Source organism: Lutra lutra, chromosome 16 (genome assembly GCF_902655055.1).
Source record: "Lutra lutra chromosome 16, mLutLut1.2, whole genome shotgun sequence".
NCBI classification, from domain to species: domain Eukaryota; kingdom Metazoa; phylum Chordata; class Mammalia; order Carnivora; family Mustelidae; genus Lutra; species Lutra lutra.
The window spans coordinates 51,703,034-51,725,467 of record NC_062293.1 but is presented as its reverse complement, the minus strand read 5'-3'; the positions used below and the strand labels follow the sequence as shown (position 1 = coordinate 51,725,467).

Genomic DNA, 22,434 nt, shown 5'->3' with positions numbered 1-22,434 from the left:
TTGAATTTATTTTCATAATCAATTTTAACAAAAACAATAAAAAGGTCACAAAAATGTGTAACAAAGGTATCTTTTGGAGGAGGGAGTTAAGAATCAAGGATGGGGGACACCTGGCTGGCTCAGTCAGTAAACTCAGGATCCCGAGTTCAAGCCCCAGTTTGGGTGTAAAGCTTACGTGTTAAAAAAAAAAAAAAAAAAAAAGGATCAAGAATGGGAAAGCATGGGGCGCCTGGGTGGCTCAGTGGGTTAAGGCCGCTGCCTTCGGCTCAGGTCATGATCCCAGGGTCCTGGGATCGATCCCCGCATCGGGCTCTCTGCTCAGCGGGGAGCCTGCTTCCCTTCCTCTCTCTCTCTGCCTGCCTCTCTGCCTACTTGTGATCTCTCTCTCTGTCAAATAAATAAATAAAATCTTAAAAAAAAAAAAAAAAAGAATGGGAAAGCAACTTCCTTTTCAATGTGTATCCTTTATACTATTTTATTTTTTTCCATTGACTTTTAAAAAAATATGGAATCTCTTGTTGAGTTAATGCTCCAACTCACATATGCAAGATATGGCCAAGCTCTGTGCATAATTAATGTAAATTCTAAAAAGAGGTGGTTGAGAGGGGTTCAGAGTCTGGAAGATGGGAATTGTTCTGGCCTTAGAGGGAAGGAAGGTTAGGACTTGGGGTGAGCCAGGTGAACAAACCAGGAGCCATGCCTAAAGCTTTTGCTTCTCCTTGTGCCAACCCCAAAACTTGGTCCAGAGCCTGGGCTGGGCGATGTTTACTGGCCAGATAAATGCAGCCTCCCTGAGCATCTCTGTATCTGGAACTGACAGAAAAGGCATAGAAGTATGCCCGTTTAGGAACCTCGACAGGCTTCCTGGTACAACGCAGGCAGAGACTGGAGTTCAGCAAGCTCATAGTGGCAGAAAAAAATGCTAGGTGAGGTGACCCTGGTCCTCAGAGAGACAGGGACCCTCAGAGGGCCACCAAGACCAAGAGCTCCTCCTGGAGAAGGGGACTAAAGTCCTGCTGATGTGAGTACAGCCTGCTGGCCTGGGAGAATTCTCCCTCTCATGGAAAGTGAGCTGCCCCTTCCCAAACTGCCTCTGAACCCCAGAGGCCACTGCTTGGCCAGACCTCTATGTAGGATCTTTCCCCCCAGGATCCAGAACAGCCACATCCAGACCACGGGCTAAATCTGGGAGCCCAGTCCCAGGTCCGGTCAGCTCTAGGGATTCCCCCAACCTTGGGCTGGAGCTGGACCCTGTTCTCAAAAGGCCCTGCTATTGGCTAATGGATTTTTATTTTACTAACGAAAAGATCAGGAGAAAGGGATGTCATTTGAGAGACCAGAACTGAGAAAAGGGGGATAAGTCAAGATAGATAAAGCCCGAGTCAAGATAAAGATGGGGCAGAGAGAGGAAGCGTGGGTGTTAGAGACAGGACAGAGAAGAGAGACACAGCCTGAGGCAGGACAGGCCAGAACCCGCGACAGAGACTAGGCGAAAGGGCAGACGCAGGCAGGGTCCTTCCGGGCCGAGAACCGAGAAGGCATCCGATAGGCTGGCTGAGATCAAGGATGACCCGGGCTGCGTGGGATGCCGAGTCTAGAACTCGGCTTTCCGTCTCGGAGGGGTGGATGCGGGTCAAAACCGTGAGCCTGGAACGCAGAGGGGAGACTCCGCCCCCGCACCGCCCCTCCACCACCCCGGGACTCCTCCCCCACCCGGCCTCAGCCTCGCCCCCGCGACAGTTCCGGGGACGGCCCCAAGTACAGCCCCGCCCCCTTTCCCTAAGCGAGCACGCGCCCGCGCCCCGGCCACGCCCCCCCTGCGGAGCCCCGGTCCCGCAGTCGGCGCTAAGTCTCCCATGACCACGTAGGGGCGCTGCGGAGCCCCGCGCCCCGCCCCCCGCCCCCCGCCCTTGCTTGCTGGCGGCGCGCGCCTCCAGCCCCACTCCTTTCCTGAAGGGATAGAGCTGGACAGTGAGAGGTCAGGACCTGTGCGGTCTGCCTCCGTGAGGAAGCGGGCTGGTCCTAAAGGGATGCACCCTAGAGATGGGAACGCGAGTAAGCTTGGAGGTCGCTGCCTCAAAGCTGGAAGGCGGCGCTTGCGCCGTGAACCAGGCGCTTTAAGGGTTGTTTTTTTTCTCCCCTTTCCCAAGATTTTTTTTTTTTTTTTTGGACAGACAGAGATCACAAGTAGGCAGAGAGGCAGGCAGAGAGAGGGGGAAGCAGGCTCCCTGCTGAGTAGAAAGCCCGATGTGGGGCTCGATCCCAGGACCCTGGGATCATGACCTGAGCCGGAGGCAGAGGCTTTAACCCACTGAGCCACCCAGATTTTTTTTTTTAAAGATTTTATTTTTTTTAAGATTTTTATTTATTTATTTATTTGACAGAGATCACAAGTAGATAGAGAGGCAGGCAGAGAGAGAGAGAGAGAGAGAGGGAAACAGGCTCCCTGCTGAGCAGAGAGCCCGATGTGGGGCTCGATTCCAGGACTCTGAGATCATGACCTGAGCCGAAGGCAGCAGCTTAACCCACTGAGCCACCCAGGCGCCCCTCCCAAGATTTTATTTTTAAGTAATCTACACCCAGTATGGGTCTGGAACTCACCAGCCCGAGGTCAAGAGTCCCACATTCCACAGACTGAGCCAGCCAGGCGCCCCTGGGGATCTTCTTTCATAAACCTTATCTCTCCACCCTGGAAGACAGATCTGTTGATAGTTCCATTTGAGAGAAGGGGAAACAGAGTCAGAGATGAAGTAACTCGCTTGCTCAAGACCGGCACAGTTTGCAAGTGACGGGTGGGATTTGAACCCACACCGTCTGATCGCTCTTTGCCTTCCATTCTTTTTTTTTTTTTTTTTTTTTCTTTTAAAAAGTCATCTTGGAACGCCTGGGTGGCTAACTGGGTTAAGCCTCTGCCTTCGGCTCAGGTCATGATCTGGGCGTTTGGGGATCCAGCCCCACATCAGGCTCCCTGCTCCGCTGGAAACTTGCTTCTCCCTCTCCCATTCCTCCTGCTCGTGCTCCCTGTCTTGGTGTTTCTCTCTGACAAGTAAATAAATTAAATCTTTTTTTAAAAAATCAGCCTTACTGTGGTATAATTTACACGCATTAAAATTTTAATTTACCTCATAATTTAAAAAAATGTACATCCTTTTTTTTTTTTAAATGTACATCCTTTTTAAGCGGACAGCTTAAAGAATGTTGACAGAAGTGTGTAATCTTATGATAACCACAGGTATCAAGATATTAAGAGCATTTTCATCACTCCAAAATGGGTTCTGGTCCCCCTTTTGTCCTCCCTTCCCCCACCGCCATGCTCTGATAAGCACTGATTTGATTTTTTTTTTTGTTCCTGTATCTCTGGCATTTCCAGAATGTGAGGTGAATGGAATTGCACCGTACATATCCTGGCTTCCTGTTCCTGCTTCAGTGCCCCTTGGCAGTGACCGGCCCCCTTTCAGAACCCTAGACTTTGAGAGAAGTTTGCTGCTGCTTCCTGGGGATGGTGCAGGCCTAGAAAAAGCAGAACGGGCTTTTGAAGGTGTGTTAGTGCCTTCCGGCTGTTGTAAGAAAATACCACAGACCGGCTGACTTATTAACAACAGGAATTTATTTATCCTAGTTGTGGGATCTGGAAAGTCCAGGTCAAGGCCCTGGCATGGTTGCCTCCTGCTCAGGGACCTTGTCCTGGTTCATATCCAGCACCTTCTCCCTGTGTCCTCACCTGATTGAAGAGGCAGGGGATCGCTCTGGGTCTCTTTTATAAAAAAGGGCACCAATGTCACTCATGAGGACTCCACCCTCGTGATCTAAGCACCTTCTGAAGACCAGGCCTCCTGATCCCATCACATTGGGCATTAGGAATTTTGCGGGGCTGGGGGGGGACACAAACGTTCTGATCATAGCAAAGGGAATAAGAGGTTGACTAAAGAATCAGGGGCAAGAGTTCAGAAGGAGAGGTTATGATTTGAGTGTTAGACCCTCCCTCAGAGCCCTAGAGACCCCAAGGAGTGCCCCATTGCTGCAAAAGCCAATCTCCTTTTTTTTTTTTTTTTCTTTTAGAATCGGGGGAAGGGCAGAAAGAGAATCCCAAGCAGCCTCCATGCCCAGCATAGAGCCCAACGCGGGGCTCAAGCTCACAACGCCGAGATCATGACCAAAGCCGAAATCAAGAGTCTGATGCTTAACCTCCTGAGCCATGCAGGTGCCCCTATGAAAGCCTAGGTGAGGAGAAAAGTTGTCCAGATCTGGGTGTCCAGGACACACATTGCCAGATACTAGCACTTGGGGTCCAGAGAGTTAGCGAATGGGTAAACACTCTTCAGAGTTTCCTTTGTATTGTCTCCTTTTGTACCTGTTTTTTTTTAAATATTTTATTTATTTATTTGACAGACAGAGATCACAAGTAGTCAGAGAGGCAGGCAGAGAGAGAGGAGGAAGCAGGCTCCCCACCAAGCAGAGAGTCCGATGCGGGGCTTGATCCCAGGACCCTGGGATCATGACCTGACCCAAAGGCAGAGGCTTTAACCCACTGAGCCACCCAGGCATCCCTGTTCCTGTTTGTTTTTGTAGGTTTCTGCCTTTCACAGTAGAAGCTCTCCTCAAATTGAGCTACCAGAAAGCCAGATGCATGGCTGGGGGTTCACCGAGCTTCCCCCAAGGGTGAGGTTGTGGTTCCCCAAGTGTCGTATGCCAATGTCCTCTTCATTCCTCCCAGGAGGCAGGCTCTCATCTGTGCATGGGTCCCCAGGGCACCAAGGTCTTGGCTTCTCTGCAGAGTTCTGAGTCAGTATCAGTGGTTCATGGTGTCTCTGCTCGGTCTCCTTTCACCCTCTTTGTCCTTGTGGGCTCACACCGTTTTGATTTCTTTGTGATCCTTTTATTTTATTTTATTTTTTTAAAGAGATTTTATTTATTTATTTGTCAGAGAAAGAGAGAGCACAAGCAGGCAGAGAGGCAAGCAGAGAGAAGGCAAGCGGGCTCCCTACTGAGCAAGGAGCCCAATGCAGGACTCGATTCCAGTACCCTGAGATCATGACCTGAGCTGAAGGCAGCTGCCCAACTGACTGAGCCACCCAGGCGTCCCCTTTGTGACCCTTTTAGAGGGGTTTGTGGAGGAAAGCATGTTAAAACTGTAAGCCCAACCATAGCTGTGACATTTTTTTTCTTTTTTTAAGACGTTCTGGAATCTTCCTCTTGTACCCCCGAAGAGTGAAAAAGTTGAAGTTGAGCCAAAGTGCAGACCACCCTTTGGAGGCGGTTCATTATTTAGGGAAGCAGGGAGGTGGGACACTAACAAGGAGATGTGGGGTCAAGGTGGGGGCAGGCTTTGTGTAAAGAAAAAAGATTCGATCACCTCTCAGAGAAATGGAATAGAACTGCAGGGCAGTGCTTTATGTTTTTGGTTTTCATGATTATGAATTTAAAATGAAACCTGTCAGCTTTGTTGTGTGTGTGGGTTTTTTTACACCCGCAGTTGAGTCCAGGCAGGGAGAAGGCAGTGTGGGACTCACCCATGCTGGGGTTTGCGCTAGGTGACCAGGAAAAAGGAAGAAGTGTATTTCCCAGGGAGGGATTGTACTGAGGATTCAGACCGTCTCTTCCCTGCCCACACAGAGGTACCATTACAGATGCCAGGGACGATCAGCAGCTCCCAGGGTCCTGTTACACCCCAAGGTTAGTGCGGTTCCCAACCTCTACTTTAACCCCCAACCCATCCCAGGTACCACTTGACAGCTGGTACACAGAACTCCCTAAGCCTGACAAATGCAGAAAAATCTCAGAGAAGGGAAAAGATAAAAGGTGATTTCCAAAGGCTGGAGTGGTGGTCATTTACCTTGAACTGAAAGAGTTGATCTTGCCAGAGCATTATTATTTTTTGAAGATTTTATTTATTTATTTGTGTGTGAGAGAGAGAGCACAAGCAGGGGGAGCTACAGGCAGAGGCAGAGGGAGAAGCAGCTCCCTGCTGAGCAAGGAGCCTGGTGCAGGGCTCTATCCCAGGACCCCAAGATCATGATCTGAGCCAAAGGCAGATGCTTAACTGACTGAGCCACCCAGGCACCCCACCTGTCCTCATTCTGCTGTTTATTCAACAGAATATTTGAATACTGTTCTTTAGTCAACAACTATGTGTTCAACTTAGTATTTCTGATTGGTTCTTTTTGATGTTTTTGTGTTCTTGTGTTACAGCTCCAATATTTTCCTTATATCTTTGCACCGTTTATTGGTCTAAGATTCTTTTTTTTTTTTTAAGATTTTATTTATTTATTTATTTATTTGAGAGAGACAGAGAGAATGCACACAACCACGGGGAAGGGCAGAGGGAGAGGCAGGCTCCCCGCTGAGTAGGGAGCCCCATGCGGGACTCGATCCCAGGACCCTGAGATCATGACCTGAGCTGAAGGCAGATGCCTAACCACTGAGCCACCCAGGCGTCCCTGGTCTAAGATTCTTATTCTGAAGAGAATACAGTTTCTAGTTTTTCCTCAAGGTGATGATGACTTTCCCTGTGGGACCTGACTAACTCCAATCAGATAGCATCAGAGTAGAATTAAATTGTAGGACACCAGGCTGGTGTTTCTGAATTGGGGGGTGCGGGAAGAAAAACCTGCATATTGGGTGACTGAAAGCAACAGGAGTGAAGGACTGAGAGTAGAGGAGGTCCCCACCCCGCCTTCTATAGTCCTTGGGAATACTCTGTATTAGTAGATAATCCCCAGAAGAAGTCACCAGAAAAGTACAGCCAGCCGCTTCTCGGCCCACGAAACAACTTTCAGGACACGTTTCCACACTTTGCTCTCCGGGGAGAAGAAGCATTAGGACTCACCCCTAAAATGTCATTCCCTGCATGGTTAAAGTGGGGGGATGAGGAGGCAACCACCGGAAGTTGGTCAGTCTGCAGCTGTTTTCTTGGCGTCTCCCAAACACTGAGGCCTGGGCGGCCCTGATTTGACTCTGGGCACACCTGGAGCAGAGATCTGAGTCACAGAAGAGGTGGAGGCAGGGACTGTGAGTTCCAAGGCCATGGTGGGGAAGGTACAAGAGGGGAACTCCACCCTTCCTTGTGGGTTACCCATCCCGGAACACCTCATCCCTCCCCAGGACCCCAAGAGATTTTTCACACTTTTCCCTCCCTTCTCCTGGGAGGAGCCAACAGCTGAGTGCGACCCAGACCCACACCATATTCGGCATCCCCAGGTACAAGTTTCTGTTTACTTGCCTGTTTCCACTCACTGACTGACAGCAGATTTGTCTGGGGAGCCCTAGCACTTTGCACATGGTAAGAAAGACCAATTTTCTTTCTTTCTGTCTTTCTTTTTTAAGACTGTATTTATTTATTTGAAAGACAGAGAGAAAGAGGGAAAAGGAAAGGGAGAAGCAGACTCCCCACCAAGCAAGGAGCCCGATGTGGGACTCGAACCCAGGACCCTGAGATCATGACCTGAGCTGAAGGTCGTGGCTTAACCGACTGAGCCACCCAGGGGGTCCCCATTTCTATAAATATGAGGCTTTAGAGTAAGTCTTAGAACAACAGTCTCATTTCCTCAGATGTTTTTGGGCCCAGATTCACACAGAGCTTTGGCCCCACCTTTTCAGAACTCAAGGGATGATAGTTATCTGCTTCCGGGCATACCCAAACCATGCCCCACAGGAAGTTTGTGTCTCTATCTCCTCCTCTTACATTCTGTGGTTTGGGGTCACCCAAGAAAGCCCGGCCAGATGTCCTATTTACTTTGTGGTATGTTTTAGGCACAAGGCCTTAATTTCATTAAAATTTCCTATGTTAAAAAAAAAATTTCTATGTTAGAGGCCATGCTTCTCCGAACCAGGATGGAGCTTGGAGTCTCGCTGGGTTGCTTAGGCCTGAAATACAAGTTTGGAAGGACAGAGATGGAAGCAAAGCGAGTGAGTCATTTTCGGCAGCCGCAGTCAGTCTGCAGGCCGGTGGCCACTTAGAGGAAATCACCAGCACATTACCGGAAGCCAGAGCAGCCTCAAGTTCATGTTCTTGCAGAAAAGAGTAGACAGTAGATGTGTCAGCAGCTCCAGGAAAGCCCGGGCCCAGCACACCATGTGCACACTCTGCAGTGTCTCTTATCTCTCTGTCTCTTATCTCTGGAGGTCTCTGTTTTTCCCAAGCTCCTCTAGTCTTGCCCTGGGATGGCTCTGTGCCCCCTCCCTTCTCAAGTTCATGACTGGTGCGGGGACTGGAGCCATATTGTTCTAGTAAACCTTGCCAAGCTGCTTCCAGGAAAAGCTCAGGGGAGGAGGGAGAGGGGTTAAGTTTACCTAAAAGGCCAGGAGAGAGCTTCTGAATCAAAGCTTTGGCTGCTAAAGAGAACAGGCTGCCTCAGCTTTTAGAGAAAATTATGTTCAGGTCTGATGCTGGGAAGAACCACTTTCACAGGCGTGGGAAGGGCTGAGGGGCTGCTTCCCAGGAGGTCAAGGGGAACCGGGGGTTGTTGGAGGCTGCCAGCCGATCTGCAAATTGAGAGGTGGTGACCTTGGTCTGCTAGGTATATGGGGATACGGTGTTCTCCCGTGGCCGTAAAGACTTCCTCAGATAAGACTGAAAGGCCCTTCTCTTCCCCAGGGATTTGCACATTCTCTTTGCTGAATGCTCCGGTTTCTTCCACTCGGATTCCGGATGGGGGGGGCGGGGAAGAGTAAGAAGGTCTGGGCCACATATTGGAGGAGTCTGAAGGGTGGGTCTCTGTGCTCCGCCTGCTGTTCCCAGCACAGCCGCTTGGTCCCAGTGCTCACCTGCACTCACCGTCTTCCAGCAGGAAGTTCACGTCCATCCCTACAGCGCTGAAGGATGCCTGGCTCTGCCAAGCTTGCCTTTTTCAGGATCCTTTGGATGCCACCTGTTGACTTGGAGCCTAGACCCTTGCTCCAGTGCCAGGAGCAGCGAGGGAAGACTGCAGCTCTGGGACCACTCAAGGAGCTGGTAAATAACACCTAATAATACAAATACCCATTGGTGTGGATGGAAAATCACGTGAAAAGATGACATTGTGTCTTTAGGATCCTGGCAAACGGCCTTAAATGCCTCATAATTACAGGGAAACTCCTGAAAGTCTAAAATGCAACCAGTAAACAAAATTGCAATACTTGCAACAAAGAGTAAATATATTTTTTCCAAGATTTTATTTATTTATTTGAGAGAGAGAATGAGACGGATTGCAGGAGAGTGGGGAGAGTCAGAGGTTGAAGCAGACTCCCCGCTGAGCTGGGCTCCAGGATCATGACCCGAGCTGAAGGCAGTCGCTCAACCAACTGAGCCACCCAGGCCCCCAAGAGTAAATATCCTTAACCTACAATGAGCTCTTACAAACCAATAAGACAGCAGAACAAAATTTTTAAAAATTGAGTCTATGGGGCGCCTGGGTGGCTCAGTGGGATGAGCCTCTGCCTTTGGCTCAGGTCATGATCTCAGGGTCCTGGGATGGAGCCCCACATAGGGCTCTCTGCTCGGCGGGGAGCCTGCTTCCCCCTCTCTGCCTGCCTCTCTGCCTACTTGTGATCTCTCTCTGTCAAATAAATAATAAATTAAAAATCTTAAAAAAAATTTTGAGTCTATGAGGGGCACCTGGTGGCTCAGTCAGTTAGCATCTGACTCTTGATTTCAGCTCAGGTTGCAATCTCGGGGTCGTGGGATCAATCCCTGCATCAGGCTCCTCAATCACCTGGAAGTCTGCTAGAGATTCTCTTTCTCCATCTCCCTTTGACCCTCTCCCACCCCACCTACCCCCTACCAGCTCTCTCTTTCTCTAGAATAAATAAATATATCTTTTTTAAAAATTGAGGATATGAACAGAGGGTTCACAGAAGGAAAAACAAAGGGTGCTAAATCTCACTCATCAAATAAATGTGAATTTTTAAGTATTTATTTACTTGAATAGATAATATCTGCCCATGGTGAAAATGTAAGCAGTTTAAAAGATATTACATAGTGGATGGGGCGCCTGGGTGGCTCAGTGGGTTAAAGCCTCTGCCTTCGGCTCAGGTCATGATCCCAGGGTCCTGGGATCGAACCCCGCATTGAGCTCTTCACTCAGCGGGGAGCCTGCTTCCTTCTCTCTCTCTGCCTGCCTCTCTGCCTACTTGTGATCTCTATCTGTCAAATAAATAAAGAAATAAAATCTTTAAAAAAATAAAAATAAAAAATTTTAAAAAATCTGTTATGAATAGCTACTTTTAGTTGGTGGGAATTCAGGTAATTCAAATCTTTTTGTTTTCTTCTTTTTGCCATTCTAGATTATCTAATTTTTTTATTTTTATTTTTATTTTAAATATTTTATTTATTTATTTGACAGAGATCACAAGTAGGCAGAGAGGCAGTCAGAGAGAGAGAGAGAGAGAGGGAAGCAGGCTCCCTGCTAAGCAGAGAGCCCGATGTGGGGCTCGATCCCAGGACCCTGACATCATGACTTGAGCCGAAGGCAGCAGCTTAACCCACTGAGCCACCCAGGAGCCCTCTAATTTTTTTTTTAATGACGAATATGTGTTGTGTTGGTCCCTTGATAGGATAACAAATATGAATCAGGCTGTTTCCATTAAAAAAAATAAGAAGTAAAAACTCAAGCCCAAAACATCAGTAAGGACTAGATAGCAAAGTCATGCCATTTTTTAAAAAAGATTTTATGTATTTACTTGAGAGAGAGAACACAAGGAGGAAGGAGGGGCATAGGGATAAGGAGAAGCAGACTCCCTACTGGGCACGGAGCTCCATGTGGGACTCGATCCCAGGACCCCAGGATCATAACATGAGCTGAAGGCAGATGCTTAACCGACTGAGCCATCCAGGCACCCCAAAGTTGTGCTTTTTTGAAACATACTTATTTTAACTTATAAAGAAGCATGCGGCTATCACAGGTGCAACAAGAAACAATTACAATAGTGTTCAGTATGCTTGGCAAGGTATAGTTATTAATATAAAAAGCACATGTCAGGAATGCCTGGGTAGCTCAGTGGGTTAAGCCACTGACTCCTGATTTCAGCTCAGATCATGATCTCAGGATTGTGGGACTGAGCCCCATGCCGGGCTCTGTGCTCAGTGTGGAGTCTACCATCTTTCTCCCTCTGCTCCTCCCTCTGCTCTCACTCTTGAATAAATACATACATACATAAATAAAATCTTTAAAAAAAGAAAGTGTATGTTGGGGCGCCTGGGTGGCTCAGAGGTTAAGCCTCTGCCTTCAGCTCACGTCATGATCTCAGGGTCCTGGAATTGAGTCCCGCATGGGGCTCTTTGCTCAGCGGGGAGCCTGCTTCTGCCTCTCTCTCTGCCTGTCTGCTTGGGGTCTCTCACTCTCTGTCAAATAAGTAAATAAAATCTTAAAAAATAAAAATAAAAAAATAAAGCGTATGTCAAAGTCACTATTGACATTGGAGCTATTAACCAGTAGATAATGGCTCCAAAGAGTCTGTCACTCATTTGTTGATCCTTGGGGGCCAAAATGTTATTATGATCTGGAAATCCTGAGTTTGGTAGTTTCCTCTTCCTGAAACACTCCTGTCCCAGAATGGTGAGAAGCATTATATAATCTCCTTTTTAAAAAAATGTGTGTTATATATAGTTATTAAAAGCCTTACATATTCAGCTATTTTTCTCGCCCAGAAGCCATAAAGAAAAAGTTTGCCCAATTTGTTTTCTTTTTCTTTTCTTTTTTAAGATTTCTTTATTATTTTAGAGACAGAGAACACAGGGGGGAGGGGCAAAGGAAGAGAATCTGGAGCAGACACACACCCCACCCCCCCACCCACACTGAGCGCGAGGGCTGCATCCCATGACCATGAGATCATGATCTGACCCAAAATCAGGAGTGGCTTGCTCAACCAACTGAACCACCAAGGGGTCCCACCAGATTCTTTTTCGAATTCAAAACTTCCTGGGGTACCTGGTGGGCTCGGTCTTGGTGGAACATGGGACTCTTGATCTCAGGGTTGTGAGTTCAAACCCCACATTGTATGTAGAGATATCTTTTTTCCTAAGATTTTTTTTTTTTTGACAGAGATCACGAGTAAGCAGAGAGGCAGGCAGAGAGAGAGGAAGGGAAGCAGGCTCCCTGCTGAGCAGACTGCCCAATTTGGGGCTCTATCCCAGGACCCTGGGATCATGACCTGAGCCAAAGGCAGAAGCTTTAACCCACTGAACCACCCAAGCGCCCCTAGAGATATCTTGGAAAAAAAAAGGTGAGGGGATGGGATAGATAGGTGAAGGGTTTTAAGCAGGCACTTTTTGTGATGAGCACTGGGTGTTGTAAGTGATGAATCAGTGAATTCTACTCCAGAAACCAATATTGCGCTGTATGTTAACTGAGTAAAATTTAAATTAAAAAAAAAAAAAGCTTAAAAAATTCAAAACTTCTGTTTTTATAAGACACCATAAGCAATGGGTAAAATAACAGTCTGAAAGACCCTGTTTACCACAATTATAATAGATTATTACTTTTTAGAATATATAAAGAGGTCCTACACTTTAATAGTAAGCATGGGCAAAGATGTGAATAGGTAATTCACAGTAAAAATAATGTTAAAAAAAACATATAAAAGGTGTCTAGAGAAGTCTTCCCCTTATCTATGGGGAGTACATCCCAAGACCCCCAAGTGGATGTCCGAAATGCAGATAATAATGAACCCTACATACACTGTGTTTTTTCTTAAATGTATATACCTATGATAAAGTTTAATTTATAAATTAGGCACAGTAAGTGCTTAGTAATAATAATAAAATAGGAAAATTATAACTATATCCTGTAATAAAAATTATGTGAATGAGGGGCGCCTGTGTGGCTCAGTCGGTTAAGTGTCTGCCTTCGACTGGGGTCATGATCCTGGGATCGAGCCCTGTGCTGGGCTCCCCTCTCAGCGAGGAACCTGCTTCTCCCTCTCCCTCTGCCTCCTATTCCCCCTACTTGTGCTCTCTCTCTCTCTCTGTCAAATAAGCAAAATCTTTTAAAAAAATTATGTGGGGGTGCCTGGGTAGCTCAGTCAGTTAAGCATCTGCCTTCGGCTCAGGTCATGATCTCAGGGTCCTGGGATTGAGTCCCGCATCAGGCTCCCTGCTCACTTGGGAGCCAGCTTCTCCCTCTGTCTCTGCCTGCTGCTTTCCTTACTTGTGCTCACTTTCTGTCAAATAAATAAATAAAATCTAAAAAAAAAAAAAAAGAAAGAAAAGAACTCAAAAAGATTAAAAAAAATAAAAAATTATGTGAATGTGGTCTCTCCCTCTTGCAACGTGGTGTGGTACTATATCCAGCCTTCTTGTGAGGATGGGAGGTAGAATGCGTGTGTGATGGGATGAAGTGAGGTCAAGAGGTAGGTATTTTGATGGAGAATTAGGCTACTACTTATCTTCTGTCTACACATCAGGAGGATCATCTGCTTCCAGACTGAGACTGACCAGAGGTAACGGAAATCAAGGGAAAGCAAAACCCCAGATAAGGGGAGGGGATTACTGTAATCCCATAAATTTAATCAAGGACGTGCAAATTTAAACAATAAAGTGTGGCTTTTGCCCTTCAAGGTATCCAAACTTGGAATGATTCATAATGCATATTAACAAGGGGATGGAGGACGAGGAAGTCTTATGTATACTGGTATTGGTATGGTTTTTTATTGTGGTAGAAAAAATAACACAAGGGGCGCCTGGGTGGCTCAGTGGGTTAAGCCTCTGCCTTCAGCTCAAGTCATGATCTCAGGGTCCTGGGATCGAGTCCCGCATCGGGCTCTCTGCTCAGCAGGGAGCCTGCTTCCCCCTCTCTCTCTCTGCCGGCCTCTCTGCCTCCTTGTGATCTCTCTCCATCAAATAAATAAAAAAAATCTTTTTAAAAAATAAAGATAATAAAAAATAAATAACATAAAATGTACTGTTTTAATCCTTTTTGAGTGGTATGTGTCAGTGACATCACGTACATTCACACTGTTGTGTGACCACCACTACGCTCATCTGCAGAACTTTTTCCTCTCCCCAAACTGAAATTTCCTACGCACTAAAAACTAATTCTCCTTTCCCTCCCCCCAAGCCCCTGGCAACCACCATTCCACTCTGCATCTATGAATTTGATGACTCTAGGTACTTCGGGTATGTGGGGAATCACACAGTAGCTGCCCTTTTGTGAACAACTCATTTCCCCTAGCATAACGTCTCCAACTTTTATCCACACTGTACCATGTGTCAGAATTTCCTCCCTTTTTAGGGCTGAATAATATTCCGTTGCATGTGGCACAATCTTTCTGAAGGGCAATTTTGTAGTAATCATGGGTTTTAAAATGCCATATTCTTTGATACAACAATTCCATTTTCACCACTACCACTAGGTATAGCCTGAAGAAATATTTGCACATGTGCCATAAAAGGCATTAAAAGGCACTGCAGCATTGTTTTAATAGTGAAAAATTAGGGGCACCTGGGTGGCTCAGCTGGTTAAGCGTCTGCCTTCAGCTCGGGTCATGATCCTAGGGTCCTGGCATTGAGCCCCGCATCGGGCTCCTTGCTCAGTGGGGAGTCTGCTTCTCCCTCTCCCTCTGCTGCTTTCTCGCTCTTTCTCTATCTCAAATAAACAAATAAACATCTTAAACAAAATTAATACTGGAACCCAGCACCATCAGCAGTGGTTAGGGAGGCAGGGGAGAGGTCACGAGGGAAACCGGAAATAGAAAAACACTGTGTTAAACATCAAACCAGTTCTTCAGAGCTAAACTTCCTGGAACCTTTAACATGCTAGTGCACATTTTAAGTGTCTAGGAGGGAGACAATGACCTCCGGAGCTCTTGTGACCACAGCATCTTTTTCACAGTGGTTTGGAGGACAAAGTTTGGGAAACACTGAAACCAGAATTTTCTGAAGGTAAAAATATTCCTTAAGAGGAGTCCTGATAGGTGTTGGATGAACAGAGGAGTAGATACTAGAATAAATTATGCAGGTTGGGTGAGACCTACTGGCTAGAGAGTGCACTTTCCCATTCAACTTCTGAGGATGCCCCCCACCCCCGAAAACAGGAGGATAAGGATAGTGATGGGGTCAAGAAAGTGTGAAAAAAGAAGCAAACTCTGTTTTTCTGTTAATATTGTTGCACTAAGTGCAAGATCCTTTCCCAAAAGTCCCCATTGGTCTAAAGCTTCCATTCAGAGTGGGCTGGGCCTGATTAAAGGGGAGTCATGGCTTGTCCCTACAGCTTCTTTGAGGAATGAGCAGAGTAGAATGAAAATGAAATGTGTTGAGGTTCAGTTAGTCCCATGAGATGTAGTTTCTAAAGGTCCTGGTGGATCCACAGAGAATGAAAGAGACTTGTGCGAGAAATTTACTCTATCCCCTTCGGGAGCACAGTTTGACTTCAGAATAACATCTCTGGTTCTTCAACAGGGGCTATGTGTGAACAACGCTGTTGTGTTTGTAAACAACTTCAGTCTTCCCGGAAGCTGACAGGTGGCAGAGTTAAAAATACCTAGGAAGGAATTAAAATACATACCCCTTTACACTCCTGAAGCAGCCAATGTTAAACAGGGGTGCACCTTTTTGCATGCTTATGCCTGCATACATGTTATTCTCCAGATCATTTTTCACTTACTTGAATGTTTTTTCATATCAGTTCCTATCTCCTGCATTCTTTACTGCATTATTATGATGTAACCACTCTCCTTTCATGGGCAATTAGGTCATTTTCAATTTTGTTATTGCATTAAATAGCATTATAAGCACTAGGCAAGGTTTTGCATTGTTTGAAGCACTTTGACATGTAATCCTCCTAGCTATTCTGAGATAGGTGTAATTAATATTATTTTGTTAAAGATTTTTTAAAAATTATTTATTTGACAGAGATCACAAGTAGGCAGAGAAGCAGGCAGAGAGAGAAGGAAGCAGGCTCCCCACTGAGCAGAGAGCCTGATGTGGGGCTTGATCCCAGGACCCTGGGATCATGACCTGAGCCGAAGGCAGAGGCTTTAACCCACTGAGCCACCCAGGCGCCCCAAGTAATACTATTTTTATAGATGAGGAACCTGATGTACTGACAGGATAAATTAGTTGCCCAAGATTACAAGCCAGTAGGTGGTAGAGTGATTTGAACTCAAGTAGTCTTGTCTCCAGAGCCATACTCTGAATCAGCCCACTGCAACATTTTTACACACCAAGGGCATATAATCTTTTAAAATTATGTAAAATTTACTGTGCTGTTGTTTTGTCATTTTACTGAGAACTGGCAAAGACTATCTTGGAGTGGAATCAGCATAGACGAGTACCTGGGACCAACTGCCTTCAGTAAACCAAGGAAGTATTCAGCTCTTTAAAAAAAAAAAAATTATTATTTATTTATTTATTTTTAAAGGTTTTATTTATTTATCTGACAGACAGAGATCACAAGTAGGCAGAGAGGCAGGCAGAGAGAGGGGGGAAGCAGGCTCCCTGCTGAGCAGAGAGCCTGATGCAGGGCTCGATCCCAGGACCCTGAGATCATGACCTGAGCTGAAGGCAGAGGCTTTAACCCACTGAGCCACCCAGGCGCCCCATTTTTTAAAATCTTTTAAGTAATCTCTACCCCCAACATGAGGCTCGACCTCCCAACTCCCAAGATCAAGAGTTGCATGCTCTAGTGACTGAACGAGCCAGGGGTCCCTCTTTTAGCACATCTTTGCACACAGGTATGAGCACTGTTTCGGAAGTAATGTATTAAAAGAAATCCTGCTTTTACTGGATTTGAAGTAGAGGGCAAACATTTTCTTAAGGGGCCGGTGTGGTACTTTCACCACAGGCCATGGCAGAACACTGGTCTCTCTCTTCCCACGGGCTCTTTGGCATCTAGACTAACAGTGCAATTGAGAACTGTATCTCTCGCAGCTAGATGAGGAACTAACTCTAGGAGGACAAAGAACATTAAGTTGACTAGGTGATAAAAATGAGTTATCTTGGATTCAGATACATGAACACATCTTTATCACCCCTCCCATCCCTTTCTAGAACATCCCCAAAGCAAAACCCCACTCCCAGTCACATTCCCACACACACCCCCCCGGCCCCCCAGCATTGCCAGTGCCTTACCAGTGGTCAAGAGAAACGAACAGGAACCACACACTACAACTGGCCTCAATTTTGTTCTATGTAGAGCAAGGTTTGAGGCCACGAGTGATAAACTCATTTCCCAAACTCAACTGAGAGCAGAGGTTGTTGAAGACCAACACACAGAGAGCATTTCTCTCGGTCACATTTCAAGTGGTGTGCAGAGAGGATTTGCTAAACAATGAATTCATAGGGAACCCCTACAGAAGAGACCCTGAGAAAATTAAACAGTGTAAGCTGTATCTTTTATTCTCAAGATCCACAAGACTGTGCAGAGCAGCCAACTGTCAAGACACTGAAGATTTGGGAGAAATAATAACACAACTGTTCAAGTCCTAATGCCCAAACCACCACTAGGTTTTTATTCAGTAAATACTTTTATTCTCCAGGTTTTCTAATCAAGGGTTTTATTAAGTGTAAAGGAAAGTCTGGGAAAAAATCAAGACTTATCTTTGAAACCCAGCTTCACTAGAAAAAGGCCTGTTCTTACTCTGCTGAATATTCAGCAAAACGCCACCTTAAAAACACTAGTTTGAGGATATATGCCTAAAACATTGTCAATTTTGAGGTATCTAACTCCTAGTTGACAGGACACTTGGACTTGAGTTCTTGGCTTGAACTAAGAAATAGGCATTGAGCAAGTAAGTCAACCATAAAATGTTGGGACTGGAGAGGATGTCACCTTCCAATATCGAAATCCTTCCCATCTGAAAGTGAATGTTGTTTCCTTAAATCTAAAATGAATTTTCCATCACCACCTCCAAAGGTTTAACGTAGCTGTTTTGCCCTTTCTACCTCAAGCATTACCATTCTAGGGTGTTGAAATACTTACTGAAAACAGCCCACTAAATAGTATTTCCACAGTCCAGTTTAGAACGAAAACCTTGGTTCAGTACACCAACTTAATATTTCATACTCAATCTTATATTTCTAGGACAGAAATTAAGAAACTACAGCTAAAATAGTTCCCAAAATTATGCAGCAAGCCAGCCACTGTCGGGTATAGCTACAGAGGCCTGTTTCTTGGCATAATGTACAGCTTTGTCGTCACACACCTCTGGGTGACTTAAGATGTTCTTACTCCCCTGGCTGCCTAGGTGGTTCAGTCAGGTGTGTCTTTGGCTTGGGTCATCATGTCAGAGCGCTGGGATTGAGTCCCATGACAGAACTCCTCAGCAGGAAGCCTACTTCTCATTCTGCTTCTCTCCCTGCTCTGCTGTTCTATCTTTAAGTTCTTGTTCTTACTCCTAACAGCACACTTGAAATTACATTTTTGCACCAGAAGTTATTTTCCTATTAGTGTCAATTTGGGAAAACCCAAGAGGGCTTCCAACTTCTCCCCTTTACACTGCACTCCCTTCAACTCCCAATTTTGTCCCAAGTTGAAAACCGCTTTAGCTCTTTACTGAAGTTCCACAACAGGGTATTGTGAATGCAGGAGAGAGAACTTAAGGTATCGTTAACAAATAAAGGGTACCCTCCCATCCAGATAAGGTTTTTACTTCATTTTATTGGAAACATGTTTATTGGTATTGATGTGTAAGAACTGCTTGCATCTGGCTGACTCTATAGTGAAGGTTTTTGTCAAGTCTCAGCTCATTTGCTGTTATTTTAGATTCTCCTTAAAAAAATGTGAAATTATCATTAAGGACCAGTGAGGCGCCTAGCAGTTGGCAGAACATGCCATTTGATCTCAACAGCTTTGAGAGTTCAAAGCCCATGTTAGGCAGAGCTTACTTTTAGGAACCACCTTCATTTGTTGCCTAAGACCAAAGTCAACAAGTTGCCTTGGATCAGGTCATTCCTCAAACCTGAATTCTTCCAAACCTGTTGACGAGGACTCCACTTGGTTTGAAGCTCATGTACTGCAGAAAAATTAGGGTTTCATAACCTATGGTCAGAACCTGAATGGAAGGCACTTGACAGCCAACATGAGCAGTCAACCAGTAACCAAAATACTCGATGACACAACTTAGCAGCCTCAACCAAAATTTCATTTCTCTCTATAATGCTTCATTAGCTTTGTTTACCACTATTTAAGAGGAAGATAGTAATCAAGTTTGCTTCCCCTCATCAAGCCTCCATATTCAGCAACTTTTAATTGTGCAATACTTAAAAAATGGTTCCCCCTTACATCAAGATCATTCAGACATACCTTGAATGAAGGACAAATTCCCCGTAACACACCCTTTTCTCAAACAAAATGACTTAGTGCTGATGCAACGGACTTTTTGAATGCTAAGCCCCTTCTTTGAACATGGTTTTAATCAGGTAATAGTCCCCACACCACTACATAATTTCACGACAGACACCAGGTATGCTACCATGCAACAAAACTTTTATTAACATTTTGAACAGCTATTGAGAAAACCAGTGACTCAGTTATTACTGAAACTGGTAATTTCTAAACTTAAATTGGGGCAAAATGGCTATAGTGCAGAGCAATGCCATAATTGGGCACTACAAATTCAAAACTGAAGAATTAACAGCCACCCCTCAGACGGAGAACCAGGTGGAGAGTTGACTCTTTCTGGATGTTGTAATCAGAAAGAGTGCGGCCATCTTCTAGCTGCTTGCCGGCAAAGATAAGCCTCTGCTGGTCAGGGGGGATGCCCTCTTTATCTTGGATCTTGGCCTTTACATTTTCGATGGTGTCACTAGGCTCCACCTCCAGGGTGATGGTCTTGCCGGTCAGGGTCTTCACGAAGATCTGCATGCCACCTCTCAGGCGCAGGACCAGGTGCAGGGTGGACTCTTTCTGGATGTTGTAATCAGAAAGAGTGCGGCCATCTTCCAGCTGCTTGCCGGCAAAGATAAGCCTCTGCTGGTCAGGGGGGATGCCTTCTTTGTCTTGGATCTTGGCCTTCACATTTTCGATGGTGTCACTGGGCTCCACCTCCAGGGTGATGGTCTTGCCGGTCAGGGTCTTCACGAAGATCTGCATGCCACCTCTCAGGCGCAGGACCAGGTGCAGGGTGGACTCTTTCTGGATGTTGTAATCAGAAAGAGTGCGGCCATCTTCTAGCTGCTTGCCGGCAAAGATAAGCCTCTGCTGGTCAGGGGGGATGCCCTCTTTATCTTGGATCTTGGCCTTCACATTTTCGATGGTGTCACTAGGCTCCACCTCCAGGGTGATGGTCTTGCCGGTCAGGGTCTTCACGAAGATCTGCATGCCACCTCTCAGGCGCAGGACCAGGTGCAGGGTGGACTCTTTCTGGATGTTGTAATCAGAAAGAGTGCGGCCATCTTCTAGCTGCTTGCCGGCAAAGATAAGCCTCTGCTGGTCAGGGGGGATGCCCTCCTTATCTTGGATCTTGGCCTTCACATTTTCGATGGTGTCACTGGGCTCCACCTCCAGGGTGATGGTCTTGCCGGTCAGCGTCTTCACGAAGATCTGCATTTTGACCTAGATTTTAAGAAGAAAAACGTCAGCGTACCATCTCAAGATCCTTGTATTAATTAGCGGGGTGCCTGGGTGACCCAATGGGTTAAGTGCCTTCACTCAAGACACCCGCTTAGGTCATCAGAGTCGTGGGAGAGAGCCCTGAGAGTCAGGATCTGCTCTAAACATGGAGCCTGACGGATTCTCCCCCCTCCCCCGAAGTAAATAAATCTTAAAAATCTTTTTATTACCCACACCTATAACCCATTCTCTAAAGCGAACAATTAACTTCATCCTCCAAAGTGCTTTAACCACGTTAACATCGCTCACAACTCCCCCCTTTAGTATTCCTGAATCAGCCGCTGAATGCAAAATTTAATCAAGGCTTCAACTTAAACGGAAAAGAAAAAACAAGAAACAAAAAAACCCCAAAGGTTAATATTCAGAACCCTAATTACTCTAGAACCTTCTAAATCGTCTTCCCCCGCACCCTTTGAATCTCCCCAAAACCTGAAGATACATAGAATTTAAAAACAAAACAAAACCCGAATCTCGGTAAATAAAAATTACCGTCTGAAGAAAAAAGTGAGGTGGGACCCTTTCACCGCGCTGGGATTCAAAACCCAAGACAGTTCTAGAAAGCATACTAGACTACCTTTTTTCCTCCTTCCCCCCCTGAAGCAGACTCGATGGAATCTCCATTGGTTGAATGTCGGTTGGTCTCTGTCGGCGCGCGCGCGCCAACCGCCCCCGCTCCCTCCACGTAAACAAGGCCCACTCTTCCGGAAAGGCCCGGCGCTGCAGCGCCGCGTCACCTCGCCCTCCCCTCCCCCAACCCCTTTCCCTTAGGCACCCCCCCCCCACCTCCCAATCCGTCAGCCTGGTCTCACTAAAAGCCCCTCTCCACTCCTCCTAGGTCTCGAAGGCTGCCGGCCAGTACCTGTTAGCGAGTGGAAGGACACTGAACGCAATCTCGTCGAATCACTCAAACACCAAGACACCCACACCCGACAATGCCAGCCGCTCCTGAACGCAGGCGGCTCCGCGGGGCTGAAATTTATGCAGCGTCTGTTGCGTCACTCATCACTGCTTACGTAGCCGCCGTGTCCGTACGCGGCTGAAAGTAGTTCGCGCGGCCCCACCTCCCGCGGCCCGATTAGGCCCTTCCACTGAGCCCCAAGTTCCTCAGAGCCGAAAAAAAAAAACCTGAAAAATCAGCTCCCCTCTCTTCCAGGCGACCCTTCTCCTCCCTTAGGAAAAAGTAGAAAAATTATCTGGCGGATGGATTTGAGTTAAGGGGACCTTCCTCGAAAGCTCTCGAAACTTCCTTGCAGCGCCGGCACTGATTGGTGAAGCGTGTGAAGGCGAGGCCGGCGCTGATTGGTGGGACACGCGGCGGCTCGGTTGTTGCTGGGCTCCAAGCTGGGGTGGGTTAGCGCCGACGTTGCTAAGTAACTCGGTGCGCGTGCGCCACAGAGGAGCGCCATTGAGAGAGAGGGGTGCTTCCGGCCGGTGGGGGAGGAGGGGTAGTTTGCTCTCGCCTCCGAAGTCCCAAACCCCCCTAAGTCTTAGGTTTTTCCCGCATTAGGTAGGGGGAAAGGGTCTTCAGCAGCGACTTTCCCGGGAGGGCCACCCCGATTCGGGTTCGGAGGCGCTCAGGAGCGGCGCAGCCCGCCGCTTTGTTTTGTCAGTGTCTTCAGCGGAAGCACACTTTCCCACCCCCATCTTAACGCGAGCCCGTACGGGCTGGTTTCATTTTCGCCCTTGGTTATAGCAGGATGAAGGAACTTTAATGCCACTCTTTTTAGAGTCATAATGCTTTTGTCCTTCTCAATTCCCGAGGAGAATCCGTACGCTAGACTCTCGGGTCGAGACATGTGGGGTGGGGGGCCGGCCTCCCACCCCCCCCGCCCCGCCCCCACCAAGGAGGCCCAGAGAGACTCGGCTAGCGCTCCCGGTGACCACGACGGTGGGCAGAAACCTGCAGTCTTTT

The 22,434-nt window shown here is 46.8% G+C and overlaps 1 protein-coding gene across 3 annotated transcripts; it reads right to left on the bottom strand.

Moving 5' to 3' along the window:
• Positions 1-19,375: 19,375 nt before the first annotated feature.
• On the bottom strand, positions 19,376-21,534 carry UBB (ubiquitin B). Of its 3 annotated transcripts, none has more exons than XM_047707709.1 (2): positions 21,382-21,534; positions 19,376-20,465 (listed from the first exon to the last, which is right to left on the bottom strand). In XM_047707709.1, the coding sequence occupies exon 2, from the start codon at positions 20,457-20,459 to the stop codon at positions 19,542-19,544; it is 918 nt and encodes a 305-aa protein (XP_047563665.1). In that variant the 5' UTR covers positions 20,460-20,465; positions 21,382-21,534; the 3' UTR covers positions 19,376-19,541. The 3 variants fall into 3 exon arrangements, with proteins under 3 accessions (XP_047563665.1, XP_047563666.1, XP_047563664.1); XM_047707710.1 differs by lacking the exon at positions 21,382-21,534 and adding an exon at positions 21,097-21,114; XM_047707708.1 differs by lacking the exon at positions 21,382-21,534 and adding an exon at positions 21,012-21,101.
• Positions 21,535-22,434: the final 900 nt, after the last annotated feature.